The sequence below is a fragment of the Oncorhynchus mykiss genome, chromosome 15, assembly GCF_013265735.2.
Source record: "Oncorhynchus mykiss isolate Arlee chromosome 15, USDA_OmykA_1.1, whole genome shotgun sequence".
NCBI classification, from domain to species: domain Eukaryota; kingdom Metazoa; phylum Chordata; class Actinopteri; order Salmoniformes; family Salmonidae; genus Oncorhynchus; species Oncorhynchus mykiss.
Window position 1 is genome coordinate 67,825,925 of NC_048579.1, and position 16,131 is coordinate 67,842,055.

General features: G+C 40.7%; 1 protein-coding gene across 8 annotated transcripts in view; it reads right to left on the minus strand.

The window, feature by feature from the left end:
* Positions 1 to 16,131, minus strand: part of LOC110501000 (collagen alpha-1(VII) chain-like) — a 111,469-nt gene that overhangs the window by 15,342 nt on the left and 79,996 nt on the right. For 6 of the 8 annotated variants that reach the window (XM_036945065.1, XM_036945069.1, XM_036945070.1 and 3 more), the window contains 14 exons: positions 15,942 to 15,998; positions 15,723 to 15,776; positions 13,592 to 13,681; positions 13,379 to 13,435; positions 13,160 to 13,213; positions 10,831 to 10,890; positions 10,667 to 10,720; positions 7,361 to 7,396; positions 6,615 to 7,193; positions 6,448 to 6,483; positions 5,474 to 5,500; positions 5,240 to 5,299; positions 3,120 to 3,245; positions 82 to 153 (listed from right to left, as the gene is read on the minus strand). In XM_036945065.1, the coding sequence (XP_036800960.1) occupies positions 82 to 153; positions 3,120 to 3,245; positions 5,240 to 5,299; positions 5,474 to 5,500; positions 6,448 to 6,483; positions 6,615 to 7,193; positions 7,361 to 7,396; positions 10,667 to 10,720; positions 10,831 to 10,890; positions 13,160 to 13,213; positions 13,379 to 13,435; positions 13,592 to 13,681; positions 15,723 to 15,776; positions 15,942 to 15,998 (1,362 nt within the window). The remainder of the gene's footprint in view (positions 1 to 81; positions 154 to 3,119; positions 3,246 to 5,239; positions 5,300 to 5,473; positions 5,501 to 6,447; positions 6,484 to 6,614; positions 7,194 to 7,360; positions 7,397 to 10,666; positions 10,721 to 10,830; positions 10,891 to 13,159; positions 13,214 to 13,378; positions 13,436 to 13,591; positions 13,682 to 15,722; positions 15,777 to 15,941; positions 15,999 to 16,131) is intronic. The other 2 variants (XM_036945067.1, XM_036945066.1) reach the window with 2 other exon arrangements.

Consider the following 16,131-nt stretch of genomic DNA (forward strand, 5'->3'; position numbering starts at 1 on the left):
GGAAATAGAAAGCATCCATTATGTTACATGATAACCATAGGAAGGCAAACAATGACTAGGGCAAGTTATATTTCACCATACCTCTATTCCTGGTGTCCCTTTAGCTCCTGGAGTCCCGGGTGATCCATTCTTACCCCTTCTACCCCTGTCTCCCTACAGATTAACAAAAACAGTACACATCATACTTTATCACAATTATCTTCCTACTTAGTAGGCAGAATTTTTGCTCTTTGAAAACATTCATCTTTGTTCTGGGTTTCTGGCTATTGGTGAATTTGATATAAATTTGTCTGCAACATTTTTTGGACTACGTGATCTGACCAGGAAATAGACTAAAACTACAAGGCCAGGAGTTTCTTAAAACTACAGTACAAGGTGTTGAGTTTATTAAAAGTACAGTACAAGGTGTTGGGTTTATTAAAACTACAGTACAAGGTATTGGGTTTATTAAAAGTACAGTACAAGGTGTTGGGTTTATTAAAACTACAGTACAAGGTGTTGGGTTTATTAAAAGTACAGAACAAGGTGTTGGGTTTATTAAAACTACAGTACAAGGTGTTGGGTTTATTAAAAGCACAGTACAAGGTGTTGGGTTTATTAAAACTACAGTACAAGGTATTGGGTTTATTAAAAGTACAGTACAAGGTGTTGGGTTTATTAAAACTACAGTACAAGGTGTTGGGTTTATTAAAACTAAAGTACAAGGTGTTGGGTTTATTAAAACTACAGTACAAGGTGTTGGGTTTATTAAAAGTACAGTACAAGGTATTGGGTTTATTAAAAGTACAAGGTGTTGGGTTTATTAAAACTACAGTACAAGGTGTTGGGTTTATTAAAAGTACAGTACAAGGTATTGGGTTTATTAAAAGTACAAGGTGTTGGGTTTATTAAAACTACAGTACAAGGTGTTGGGTTTATTAAAACTACAGTACAAGGTGTTGGGTTTATTAAAACTACAGTACAAGGTGTTGGGTTTATTAAAAGTACAGTACAAGGTATTGGGTTTATTAAAAGTACAAGGTGTTGGGTTTATTAAAACTACAGTACAAGGTGTGGGGTTTATTAAAACTACAGAACAAGGTGTTGGGTTTATTAAAACTACAGTACAAGGTGTGGGGTTTATTAAAACTACAGAACAAGGTGTTGGGTTTATTAAAAGTACAGTACAATGTGTTGGGTTTATTAAAAGTACAGTACAAGGTGTTGGGTTTATTAAAAGTACAAGGTGTTGGGTTTATTAAAACTACAGTACAAGGTGTTGGGTTTATTAAAACTACAGTACAAGGTGTTGGGTTTATTAAAACGACAGTACAAGGTATTGGGTTTATTAAAAGTACAGTACAAGGTGTTGGGTTTATTAAAAGTACAAGGTGTTGGGTTTATTAAAACTACAGTACAAGGTGTTGGGTTTATTAAAACTACAGTACAAGGTGTTGGGTTTATTAAAACTACAGTACAAGGTGTTGGGTTTATTAAAACTACAGTACAAGGTGTTGGGTTTATTAAAACTATAGTACACGGTGTTGGGGGTATTAAAACTACAGTACAAGGTGTCGGGTTTATTAAAACTACAGTACAAGGTGTTGGGTTTATTAAAACTACAGTACAAGGTATTGGGTTTATTAAAAGTACAGTACAAGGTGTTGGGTTTATTAAAACGACAGTACAAGGTATTGGGTTTATTAAAAGTACAGTACAAGGTGTTGGGTTTATTAAAAGTACAAGGTGTTGGGTTTATTTAAACTACAGTACAAGGTGTTGGGTTTATTAAAACTACAGTACAAGGTGTTGGGTTTATTAAAAGTACAGTACAAGGTGTTGGGTTTATTAAAACTACAGTACAATGTGTTGGGTTTATTAAAAGTACAGTACAAGGTGTTGGGTTTATTAAAACTACAGTACAAGGTGTTGGGTTTATTAAAACGACAGTACAAGGTATTGGGTTTATTAAAAGTACAGTACAAGGTGTTGGGTTTATTAAAAGTACAAGGTGTTGGGTTTATTTAAACTACAGTACGAGGTGTTGGGTTTATTAAAAGTACAGTACAAGGTGTTGGGTTTATTAAAACTACAGTACAAGGTGTTGGGTTTATTAAAAGTACAGTACAAGGTGTTGGGTTTATTAAAAGTACAGTACAAGGTGTTGGGTTTATTAAAACTACAGTACAAGGTGTTGGGTTTATTAAAACTATAGTACACAGTGTTGGGGGTATTAAAACTACAGTACAAGGTGTTGGGTTTATTAAAACTACAGTACAAGGTGTTGAGTTACTTATAGATACAGTACAAGGTGTTGGGTTTATTAAAACTACAGTACAAGGTATTGGGTTTATTAAAAGTACAGTACAAGGTGTTGGGTTTATTAAAAGTACAAGGTGTTGGTTTTATTAAAACTACAGTACAAGGTGTTGGGTTTATTAAAAGTACAGTACAAGGTGTTGGGTTTATTAAAAGTACAAGGTGTTGGGTTTATTAAAAGTACAAGGTGTTGGGTTTATTAAAACTACAGTACAAGGTGTTGGGTTTATTCAAACTACAGTACAAGGTGTTGGGTTTATTAAAAGTACAGTATAAGGTGTTGGGGGTATTAAAACTACAGTACAAGGTGTTGGGTTTATTAAAACTACAGTATAAGGTGTTGGGTTTATTAAAAGTACAGTACAAGGTATTGGGTTTATTAAAACTACAGTACAAGGTGTTGGGGGTATTAAAACTACAGTACAAGGTGTTGGGTTTATTAAAACTACAGTACAAGGTGTTGGGTTTATTAAAACTACAGTACAAGGTGTTGGGTTTATTAAAACTACAGTACAAGGTGTTGAGTTTATTAAAACTACAGTACAAGGTGTTGAGTTTATTAAAACTACAGTACAAGGTGTTGGGTTTATTAAAACTACAGTACAAGGTGTTGAGTTACTTATAGATACAGTACAAGGTGTTGGGTTTATTAAAACTACAGTACAAGGTGTTGGGTTTATTAAAAGTACAGTACAAGGTGTTGGGTTTATTAAAACTACAGTACAAGGTGTTGAGTTTCTTATAACTAGAGTACAAAGCCTTCCAGTAATCAGGACAAACTCCTTGCCCCAGGTTGAAGGGATGGTCGGGGAGCTCCTCACCTCTCTCCCCGCCTCTCCTGGGTCTCCTGGTTGGCCCCTCAAGCCCTGAGAACCTGGAATACCGGGGTTACCACGGATACCCTGGATACCCTGAGCACCAGAAGGCCCCAGTTCACCAGGCTCACCCTGACAGAGGGAGAAGGACAGACATGCAGAAACAGACAGAAAGAGAGACAGACAGGCAGACACAGACAGACAGAGAGAATGAGACAGAGATAGAGAGAGACAGACAGGCAGACACAGATATAAAGAGAGAATGAGACAGAGATAGAGAGAGACAGACAGGCAGACACAGACAGAAAGAGAGAATGAGACAGAGATAGAGAGAGACAGACAGGCAGACAGGCAGACACAGACAGAAAGAGAGAATGAGACAGAGATAGAGAGAGACAGACAGGCAGACAGGCAGACACAGACAGAAAGAGAGAATGAGACAGAGAGAGAGAGACAGACAGGCAGACACAGACAGAAAGAGAGAATGAGACAGAGATAGAGAGAGACAGACAGGCAGACACAGATAGAAAGAGAGAATGAGACAAAGATAGAGAGAGACAGACAGGCAGACACAGACAGAAAGAGAGAATGAGACAGAAATAGAGAGAGACAGACAGGCAGACAGGCAGACACAGACAGAAAGAGAGAATGAGACAGAGATAGAGAGAGACAGACAGGCAGACAGGCAGACACAGACAGAAAGAGAGAATGAGACAGAGAGAGAGAGACAGACAGGCAGACACAGACAGAAAGAGAGAATGAGACAGAGATAGAGACAGATAGGCAGACACAGACAGAAAGAGAGAATGAGACAGAGATAGAGAAAGACAGAAAGGCAGACAGACATAAAGAGAGAATGAGACAGATAGGCAGACAGACAGAAAGAGAGAATGAGACAGAGATAGACAGATAGGCAGATAGACAGAAAGAGAGAATGAGACAGAGATAGAGAGAGACAGATAGGCAGACAGACAGAAGGAGAGAGAGACAGACAGGCAGACAGACAGACAGGAGAGAGAATGAGACATAGATAGAGAGAGACAGATAGGCAGACAGACAGAAGGAGAGAGAGACAGACAGGCAGACAGCCAGAAAGAGAGAGAGACAGACAGGCAGACAGACAGAAAGAGAGAGAGACAGACAGGCAGACAGACAGAAAGAGAGAATGAGACAGAGATAGAGAGAGACAGAAAGGCAGACAGACATAAAAAGAGAAGGAGACAGATAGGCAGACAGACAGAAAGAGAGAATGGGACAGAGATAGAGAGAGACAGATAGGCAGATAGACAGAAAGAGAGAATGAGACAGAGATAGAGAGAGACAGATAGGCAGACAGACAGAAAGAGAGAATGAGACAGAGATAGAGAGAGACAGATAGGCAGACAGACAGAAGGAGAGAGAGACAGACAGGCAGACAGACAGACAGGAGAGAGAATGAGACATAGATAGAGAGAGACAGATAGGCAGACAGACAGAAAGAGAGAGAGACAGACAGGCAGACAAACAGAAAGAGAGAGAGACAGACAGGCAGACAGACAGACAGGAGAGAGAATGAGACAGAGATAGAGAGAGACAGATTGGCAGACAGACAGAAAGAGAGAGAGACAGACAGGCAGACAGACAGAAAGATAGAGAGACAGATAGGCAGACAGACAGAAAGAGAGAGAGACAGATAGGCAGACAGACAGAAAGAGAGAGAGACAGATAGGCAGACAGACAGAAGGAGAGAAAGAGAGCCAGGGGGACAAAGGTAGAAAGGTATTGTCATTTTTTTGCATTGCTCTAATTACTACACTGATATAACTACAATGATAATTCCCTTGCAGTTATTAATTCCATATGTTCTAGTGTTTTTGCTTTGTAAATGGAAGATAACAACAATTGATAAATGAATAGAAAAAGAAAGAGACAATCCCAGAGAGAGGGGGATAGCTAATAGGAGACAGATAAGGACCGTGTTGGTATTTCTCTAGCAGCTACTGAAGTTCAGTGTTTCCTCTAGGCTATTGTATCTCCATAGCAACAATCAGGCCCTCAGGTGACAAAATTGTCAATTGAAGCCAGTTAAAGCTAAATAGATTTAGACCAAGTAGAAGGCAGAGCTAAGTGATGGGGTGGGAGTCTACCTTAGTTCCAGGTGGACCAGCCTGTCCCACAGGACCTCTGTGGCCAATACCTGGCTCACCCTAAAAACACAACAATGTCAATAGGAAACGTTTGATTTGCTAATATACAGTACAGTGTGCAGGAGTCATTCTAGTTAGATATTTCAATAAATAAGAATAGTTCAATGTTCAAAACATGAATGACCTTGTTTCGGGCTTTGCTCCATCACATGACTGAATTGGAAAAGCATTTACCTTGTGTCCCTTTTCACCAAGTTCCCCCTGGAAGAAAGAAGAGAATTGTCAACAAATCAGTGACCAAGTGATTGTTATTCAAGTTAATTCTCTCCATATGTCTCTGTCTGCGTCTCGTGCACCAGAATAGTACCATCACATTCAGACAGCCGGAGAGAAAAAAAAGAGTTTTTCAAGGATATGTTTTGTATCGATGCTGCCAGCTAACAGACGGAATTATTAATACCACATGATTAATCCACTGTGTCATGAGGGGATCAGAAATAGAACTCTGGGGACATCAAAGACCAACATTCTGAGCTCCGCTGGTTTGACTGACAGGAGAGCAGAGAGACATGGACAAACTTATAGGGGAAGATGTGGGTAGGTAAATAGGTGTGTGTGTGTGTGTGTGAGACACTGATAATGAGATGTGGGTAGGTAAATAGGTGTGTGTGTGTGTGTGTGTGTGTGTGTGTGTGTGTGTGTGTGTGTGTGTGTGTGTGTGTGTGTGTGTGAGACACTGATAATGAGATGTGGGTAGGTAAATAGGTGTGTGTGTGTGTGTGTGTGTGTGTGTGTGTGTGAGAGAGACACTGATAATGAGATGTGGGTAGGAGGGGAGCGAGGATACGTTTGATGTTGTGACCTGGTGACATTGACACTGTGTACGGGTGTAAGGACAGATTGGGTTGACATTACATTAAGGTACCCTTTATTAAAGGTGTGTCTTCATTTCTAAGAGAGCTATAGACTATAAAGCATGTAGTTCTAGTCATGTTGGTGGTGTGAACTGTCTGCCATGCACAGGGTATCACTGATCAACACATGAATAATGCATTGTCTACAAACTTCTTATACAGCCTTTACAAACGGTGTATAAAGGATTCCTTATTGCAACGTGGTACTGTAGAGATACGGGGGCAGATTCAGGACATCTTGTTCTTTCACTCCATTTAAAGACACTGTTTTATTTGAAAATGATTGGTAGTTACCTTCGGTCCCGGAAGTCCATTTTCACCCGGTGCGCCCTTTAGACAACAGAAGGAACCACTCAAAAAGGAACACAAAAAGGAACCTGATAGAAATGCGTGATAGATGACGGTAACAGGACAGGAGCTTTCATCATGTCATCTTCACAGCACTTTGATTGTGTGTTTACCTTCAAATAGTCATATTCTGGCCCTGGATAGGGTCTTACTCCTCCTTCCTCCTCGTACTCTCCTTGTCTTCCGCTCTCTCTTTCCATCTCCTGCCTCCGTCTCTCCCACTCCTCTCTCTCCCTGTCCAGGTCTCTGCCTCCCTCCATCTCTGTTCTCTCACTCTCTAGTTGTCTCTCCCTCTCTATTTTCTCCCTCTGCAACTCCAGCTCTGCTTCCCTCTCTTTTTCAAGCTCCATCCTCTCTCTCTCCATCTCCATCCTTTCCCTCTCTCTCTCCCTCTCGTATTCACTGTCTTCCTCCGTGTCCCACTCAGAGTCGCCACTTCTCTCCTCCTCTCCCTCTCTTTCTGCATCATGGTATATCTCTCCTTCCGTCTCTTTTCCTTTCTTTTCTATCATCTCCCTGTCTCTATGTCTTTCCCATGGTGTCTCTTCCTCTTCCCCTGCTGCTATGGGTTCTTCTCTCTCTCCCTCCATCTCTGTTGGTGTCTCCCAGTCTCTTTCTGTTTCATAGTCGACCTCCATCTCTGTATAGGATTCAGGGTCAGGCTGAGGGTCTCTGTTTTCTTGTTTCTGTCTCTGGAACCACAAATGAAAAATGTATTGGTTAACTGATAGATTGCTCAATTCATTACACTTAAATAGCGATTCATTCTCATGGATTTCTTTTGATGTTCAAAGTGCATCATAACTACGGTCCTTCCGTTGGGCAATTCACCAATATGTTTTGGCTGAGCAACACTTACATGTGATTTCTTGGGACCTCTTGCTCCCGACTGTGACTTTAAAAACAGAAAGATGGAATGTTCACACGTTGTTTGATTTGACCATGTAATATCTTCTCTGAACCCCTTCCCTGTGCTGTTCCCTCCATGCTAACTGTTGATTTGACCATGTTATATCTTCTCTGAACCCCTTCCCTGTGCTGTTCCCTCCATGCTGTTAATTTGACCATGTTATATCTTCTCTGAACCCCTTCCCTGTGCTGTTCCCTCCATGCTAACTGTTGATTTGACCATGTTATATCTTCTCTGAACCCCTTCCCTGTGCTGTTCCCTCCATGCTAACTGTTGATTTGACCATGTTATATCTTCTCTGAACCCCTTCCCTGTGCTATTCCCTCCATGCTAACTGTTGATTTGACCATGTAATATCTTCTCTGAACCCCTTCCCTGTGCTATTCCCTCCATGCTAACTGTTGATTTGACCATATAATATCTTCTCTGAACCCCTTCCCTGTGCTATTCCCTCCATGCTAACTGTTGATTTGACCATGTAATATCTTCTCTGAACCCCTTCCCTGTGCTATTCCCTCCATGCTAACTGTTGATTTGACCATATAATATCTTCTCTGAACCCCTTCCCTGTGCTGTTCCCTCCATGTTAACTGTTGATTTGACCATGTTATATCTTCTCTGAACCCCTTCCCTGTGCTGTTCCCTCCATGCTAACTGTTGATTTGACCATGTAATATCTTCTCTGAACCCCTTCCCTGTGCTATTCCCTCCATGCTAACTGTTGATTTGACCATATAATATCTTCTCTGAACCCCTTCCCTGTGCTGTTCCCTCCATGCTAACTGTTGATTTGACCATGTAATATCTTCTCTGAACCCTTCCCTGTGCTGTTCCCTCCATGTTAACTGTTGATTTGACCATGTTATATCTTCTCTGAACCCCTTCCCTGTGCTGTTCCTTCCATGCTAACTGTTGATTTGACCATGTAATATCTTCTCTGAACCCCTTCCCTGTGCTGTTCCCTCCATGCTAACTGTTGATTTGACCATGTAATATCTTCTCTGAACCCCTTCCCTGTGCTGTTCCCTACATGCTAACTGTTGATTTGACCATATAATATCTTCTCTGAACCCCTTCCCTGTGCTGTTCCCTCCATGCTAACTGTTGATTTGACCATGTTATATATTCTCTGAACCCCTTCCCTGTGCTGTTCCCTCCATGCTAACTGTTGATTTGACCATGTAATATCTTCTCTGAACCCCTTCCCTGTGCTGTTCCCTACATGCTAACTGTTGATTTGACCATGTAATATCTTCTCTGAACCCCTTCCCTGTGCTATTCCCTCCATGCTAACTGTTGATTTGACCATGTGATATCTTCTCTGAACCCCTTCCCTGTGCTGTTCCCTCCATGCTAACTGTTGATTTGACCATGTAATATCTTCTCTGAACCCCTTCCCTGTGCTGTTCCCTCCATGCTGTTAATTTGACCATGTAATATCTTCTCTGAACCCCTTCCCTGTGCTGTTCCCTCCATGCTAACTGTTGATTTGACCATGTAATATCTTCTCTGAACCCCTTCCCTGTGCTGTTCCCTCCATGCTAACAGTTGATTTGACCATGTAATATCTTCTCTGAACCCCTTCCCTGTGCTGTTCCCTCCATGCTGTTGATTTGACCATGTAATATCTTCTCTGAACCCCTTCCCTGTGCTGTTCCCTCCATGCTGTTGATTTGACCATGTAATATCTTCTCTGAACCCCTTCCCTGTGCTGTTCCCTCCATGCTAACTGTTGATTTGAATATATAATATCTTCTCTGAACCCCTTCCCTGTGCTGTTCCCTCCATGCTAACTGTTGATTTGACCATGTTATATCTTCTCTGAACCCCTTCCCTGTGCTGTTCCCTCCATGCTAACTGTTGATTTGACCATGTTATATCTTCTCTGAACCCCTTCCCTGTGCTGTTCCCTCCATGCTAACTGTTGATTTGACCATGTAATATCTTCTCTGAACCCTTCCCTGTGCTGTTCCCTCCATGCTAACTGTTGATTTGACCATATAATATCTTCTCTGAACCCCTTCCCTGTGCTATTCCCTCCATGCTAACTGTTGATTTGACCATGTTATATCTTCTCTGAACCCCTTCCCTGTGCTGTTCCCTACATGCTAACTGTTGATTTGACCATGTTATATCTTCTCTGAACCCCTTCCCTGTGCTGTTCCCTACATGCTAACTGTTGATTTGACCATGTTATATCTTCTCTGAACCCCTCCCCTGTGCTGTTCCCTCCATGCTAACTGTTGATTTGACCATGTTATATCTTCTCTGAACCCCTTCCCTGTGCTGTTCCCTCCATGCTAACTGTTGATTTGACCATGTGATATCTTCTCTGAACCCCTTCCCTGTGCTGTTCCCTCCATGCTAACTGTTGATTTGACCATGTTATATCTTCTCTGAACCCCTTCCCTGTGCTGTTCCCTCCATGCTAACTGTTGATTTGACCATGTTATATTTTCTCTGAACCCCTTCCCTGTGCTGTTCCCTCCATGCTAACTGTTGATTTGACCATGTGATATCTTCTCTGAACCCCTTCCCTGTGCTGTTCCCTCCATGTTAACTGTTGATTTGACCATGTAATATCTTCTCTGAACCCCTTCCCTGTGCTGTTCCCTCCATGCTGTTGATTTGACCATGTAATATCTTCTCTGAACCCCTTCCCTGTGCTGTTCCCTACATGCTAACTGTTGATTTGACCATGTAATATCTTCTCTGAACCCCTTCCCTGTGCTGTTCCCTCCATGCTAACTGTTGATTTGACCATGTTATATCTTCTCTGAACCCCTTCCCTGTGCTGTTCCCTCCATGCTAACTGTTGATTTGACCATGTTATATCTTCTCTGAACCCCTTCCCTGTGCTGTTCCCTCCATGCTAACTGTTGATTTGACCATGTTATATCTTCTCTGAACCCCTTCCCTGTGCTGTTCCCTCCATGCTAACTGTTGATTTGACCATGTTATATCTTCTCTGAACCCCTTCCCTGTGCTGTTCCCTCCATGCTAACTGTTGATTTGACCATGTAATATCTTCTCTGAACCCCTTCCCTGTGCTGTTCCCTCCATGCTAACTGTTGATTTGACCATGTAATATCTTCTCTGAACCCTTCCCTGTGCTGTTCCCTCCATGTTAACTGTTGATTTGACCATGTAATATCTTCTCTGAACCCCTTCCCTGTGCTATTCCCTCCATGCTAACTGTTGAGTAGTTGATATCAGTGTAATAGAAAAATATCCCTAGTAAATAAATCTGTTTACTTTTTGTCTGTCATGGTATCGATTTCTTCCTCCGGCAGTTCCTGGCATGTATGCCTGAAACAGCAAAGACTCAAATATTTCTGGCAAATGCCATTGTTTTCTAAAAATGATGTACTCTTACATTGTGTTTGAATGGTAATTCATATTTTATTCAGTGCACTTACCATGTAATCTGGCCAGGGGGCGCTCTTCCTTACTCTGACCTGGACATGAGATGGTCCCGCCTGCCAATTCCCAAAACCACTTCATGAGTCATTGATTATAAGTCATTGATGTGCCATTACCACTGTGGGGAGTTCCCATGGTGCTTGGCCTACAGCCGTAGTGTCCCAGTCATGAGTGTGTGTGAGTGTGAGAGTGTGTGAGTGTGTGCGTGAGTGTGTGTGTGAGTGTGAGAGTGTGAGAGTGTGAGAGTGTGAGAGTGTGAGAGTGTGAGAGTGTGTGAGTGTGTAAGTGTGTGAGTGTGTGAGTGTGTGAGTGTGTGCGTGCATGAGTGTGTGTGAGAGTGTTTGTGTGTGTGAGTGTGAGTGTGAATGTGTGTGTGTGTGCGTGAGTGTGTGTGTGAGTGTGTGTGAGAGTGTGAGAGTGTGAGAGTGTGAGAGTGTGTGAGTGTGTGAGTGTGTGAGTGTGTGAGTGTGTGAGTGTGTGCGTGCATGAGTGTGTGTGTGTGTGTGTGTGAGTGTGTGCGTGCGTCCGTGCGCAGCCCTGGATCAAGTGTATATGTCCCTTCAGATTGTGATGTATCAGAAATGGATTACAGGCTCTAATGTTAGATGAAAGAAGACACAAAGACTTCTGATCATTTGAACATTTACTTACATGCACACAGAGAGGTTAAATACAAAGAGAAAACTTTAGACTGCCAACATTTCACCAGTGTAAACAGGTTTGAATACTGTATATTCTGAAGAATATGATGGAAACACATTTCATTGAAAAAGTACTAAGTAATACAGAAAAGGAACAAAATACAATCTATTTCCATGTTTTCAATAAATAAAATTTGGTTGAGGAATTGATAAGCAGCGATACACTGAAAACATTAGAATACGGTTGAACAAATTACGAGGAGGTAAAAACTGTTGTAATACTGAAGCGACAGAGAGATACTACAGCTTAGGTCCAATGTAACGGTTTCAACTTCTTTAATAAATAAATGAGTTTATGCAAAGTCGATGCTAAAATAACACTGACATCTGATGGAAGGATTTATTAGTCCAATAATCCTTATATAATACACTGTCTTGATTTAACTTAGCTTTACCTATGTATTGTTCATCTTTTAGGTATTTGAATTAAGTATAACACACGATTCTGGTCATAGAAGTGGCATTGGACGAGTGACATTGGACAAATTACATCATCATTGCGTGACGAAGCGAAGTCCCTCCTCATGTTATGCTGGTCAGGTTAAGGGTAGACTGCTCCTCACCAGCGATACACTTCACTTCACAGTTTATACCAACACTCCGTGTTTACTAATCTACAGTCTCAATCTTTCTGGATTCAGGAAAGGTCCTGTGTTAAAAATAAAAAGTAAACAAAAAAACAGAAAAAAAAATGTAATCAGTAAGTGTATAAATTCACTCATGAAGAGTTCATATTTTGTTTGCAGCTCTTGACATTCCCATTCAGGCAAAGTTCAGAGGTCATGCTCAATGCATGCTGGTATATGGATGTCTTTCATTGCAAGTTGGTCCACTTGTGTCCAATCTTTTAATCAAATGTCTTTATATACTTTTATTATAACGATGGCATAATATTTATTGTTTAAAATGACATGTGGAATTGTGGTACCTTTTGCACTGGTGAAATGTTCACAGTTGTTAGTCAGACGAAAGATCTCAACGTACGCAGTGATGACAAGTGCTCAGATCACTACGATGGTTGGCCAATCATTATTATGACACAATCTGACTATGTATTCATGTTAGTGAACACTGGGCAGGGCTTTATTTTGTGAATTCTAATCAACCAAGAAACGCATAAAGAAGATAAGTTAGAAAATATAAATGATATCAATTACCTACAACCTTTGTATTGGAATGCCAATGATAATCATTGGATCAAAGCACTTTGCATCACATTCATACACCCACAGTCCAACGGAGGCATACATGAACTGAAACACCATTAATAAAGACGAATAGAAGGCTAGTTGTGTTCATTTACACCTCATATCCCTCAGGATCATGGTTAGTAAAGACTAATAGAAGTCTAGTTGTGTCCATTTACACCTCATATCCCTCAGGATCATGGTTAGTAAAGACTAATAGAAGTCTAGTTGTGTCCATTTACACCTCATATCCCTCAGGATCATGGTTAGTAAAGACTAATAGAAGGCTAGTTGTGTCCATTTACACCTCATATCCCTCAGGATCATGGTTAGTAAAGACTAATAGAAGGCTAGTTGTGTCCATTTACACCTCATATCCCTCAGGATCATGGTTAGTAAAGCATCAGGTAGAATCATGCAGTCAGTCACAGACTTACCTTCTCTGTTTCTTCCGTTGTGCTGGGAAGGACAGGTGTGATGAATTCCCCCTGCTTTGGAACAAAGTGTAGTATGTTTCCAGAACAATATATAATACAGCAAACACACACGTCACATAGCCTTCTACCACTCAACTCAGAGCTGTCCATGGTGCTGGCTCTGCTTGACACAGTTCGCACTTTACAAAGTATCTCAGGAAAAGAGCTCCAGTTTCATACCTTTTCACTGTCTCCTGGTGACTGGGATGGATATGGACCTAAAGTTGTCAGGCCACTCTAAAAAACATGGACATATAATCAGTAATGACCTCTACTGGATAGAATGCCGTATGTACATTTCCTGGTTCAAAGGTCAAAATGACATGTTTTACTATCCGTTGTCTTTACTATTATCTATATCTAGAGAGACAGTGGCAAAGGAAAAGTGTTCACCTCTTTGCTCATTCCATGTAGTGTGCTTTCTGTTGTGATTTCAAACTCCCCTTGCTTTTCAATTGACAGTGAGGGATCATCTGTGGAATCCTTCAACAAAAATTAAAAATAACTATGAAAAACATTCCACTCTAAAACACTTTTACAAATGTCACAAAATAATGACAGCATTACTGGTGAGTGAGACAGTCATCTGAGTTCGACACGCAAACCACAATTAATAACAGGTATATAAATGGCATATAATGATAAACTAATCAATTCCTAATAATTCATTATTTTCAGGGAAGTGGGTGGGGACCCTAATCAACTGTATGACTTCCTCCTTTTGTCTCTAGAGATGTACACATGCAATGTCAACAACACACCCTCCTCATGAATGTGTGTGATGGACTCATTAATACATGTATTGCATCAGAGTTTCAGGTACCTTCTTTTAACTCAGTAATCATTTGAGTTTGTAGAGTTTGAATTAGGAGGGTTCCCACACTATGCTGATCACTACCATAACACAATCAGGGCACTGCTATAAGACTCAAAGTATTGGTGTGGATAATGGGCAGCCCAGTGAGCTAAAAATGTCATTGGAGAAGTGAATTTTGGTTGCAGCTCTTGACATTACCATTCAGGCAAAGTTCAGAGGTCATGCACCAATGCATGCTGGGATACAGTATGTATGTCTTCCATTGTAAGTTGGCCCAGTTGTGTTAAATCTTTAAGTCAAATATAAATTTAGTTTATTTAAGTCTTTAAATATATTTTTTTCACGCAGGCCTAATAATTAATGTTTAAAATTGGAATTGTGGTACCTTTTGCACTGGTGAAATGTTCACAGTTTTTAGTCAGACGAAAGATCTCAACGTACGCAGTGATGACAAGTGCTCAGATCACTACGATGGTTGGCCAATCATTATTATGACACAATCTGACTATGTATTCATGTTATTGAACACTGGGCAGGGCTTTCTTTTGTGAATTCTAATCAAGAAACACATAAAGAAGATAAGTTAGAACATATAAATTATATCAATTACCTACAACCTTTGTATTGGAATGCCAATGATAATCATTGGATCAAAGCACTTTGCATCACATTCATACACCCACAGTCCAACGGAGGCATACATGAACTGAAACACCATTAATAAAGATGAATAGAAGTCTAGTTGTGTCCATTTACACCTCATATCCCTCAGGATCACGGTTAGTAAAGATGAATAGAAGGCTAGTTGTGTCCATTTACACCTCATATCCCTCAGGATCACGGTTAGTAAAGACGAATAGAAGGCTAGTTGTGTTCATTTACACCTCATATCCCTCAGGATCATGGTTAGTAAAGACTAATAGAAGGCTAGTTGTGTCCATTTACACCTCATATCCCTCAGGATCATGGTTAGTAAAGACTAATAGAAGTCTAGTTGTGTCCATTTACACCTCATATCCCTCAGGATCATGGTTAGTAAAGATGAATAGAAGTCTAGTTGTGTCCATTTACACCTCATATCCCTCAGGATCATGGTTAGTAAAGACTAATAGAAGGCTAGTTGTGTCCATTTACACCTCATATCCCTCACGATCATGGTTAGTAAAGATGAATAGAAGTCTAGTTGTGTCCATTTACACCTCATATCCCTCAGGATCATGGTTAGTAAAGACTAATAGAAGTCTAGTTGTGTCCATTTACACCTCATATCCCTCAGGATCATGGTTAGTAAAGACTAATAGAAGGCTAGTTGTGTCCATTTACACCTCATATCCCTCAAGATCATGGTTAGTAAAGATGAATAGAAGGCTAGTTGTGTCCATTTACACCTCATATCCCTCAGGATCATGGTTAGTAAAGACTAATAGAAGGCTAGTTGTGTCCATTTACACCTCATATCCCTCAGGATCATGGTTAGTAAAGACTAATAGAAGTCTAGTTGTGTCCATTTACACCTCATATCCCTCAGGATCATGGTTAGTAAAGACTAATAGAAGGCTAGTTGTGTCCATTTACACCTCATATCCCTCAGGATCATGGTTAGTAAAGACGAATAGAAGGCTAGTTGTGTCCATTTACACCTCATATCCCTCAGGATCATGGTTAGTAAAGCGTCAGGTAGAATCATGCAGTCAGTCACAGACTTACCTTCTCTGTTTCTTCCGTTGTGCTGGGAAGGACAGGTGTGATGAATTCCCCCTGCTTTGGAACAAAGTGTAGTATGTTTCCAGAACAATATATAATACAGCAAACACACACGTCACATAGCCTTCTACCACTCAACTCAGAGCTGTCCATGGTGCTGGCTCTGCTTGACACAGTTCGCACTTTACAAAGTATCTCAGGAAAAGAGCTCCAGTTTCATACCTTTTCACTGTCTCCTGGTGACTGGGATGGATATGGACCTAAAGTTGTCAGGCCACTCTAAGAAACATGGACATATAATCAGTAATGACTAATACTGGATAGAATGCTGTATGTACATTTCCTGGTTCAAAGGTCAAAATGACATGTTTTACTATCCGTTGTCTTTACTATCATCTATATCTAGAGAGAC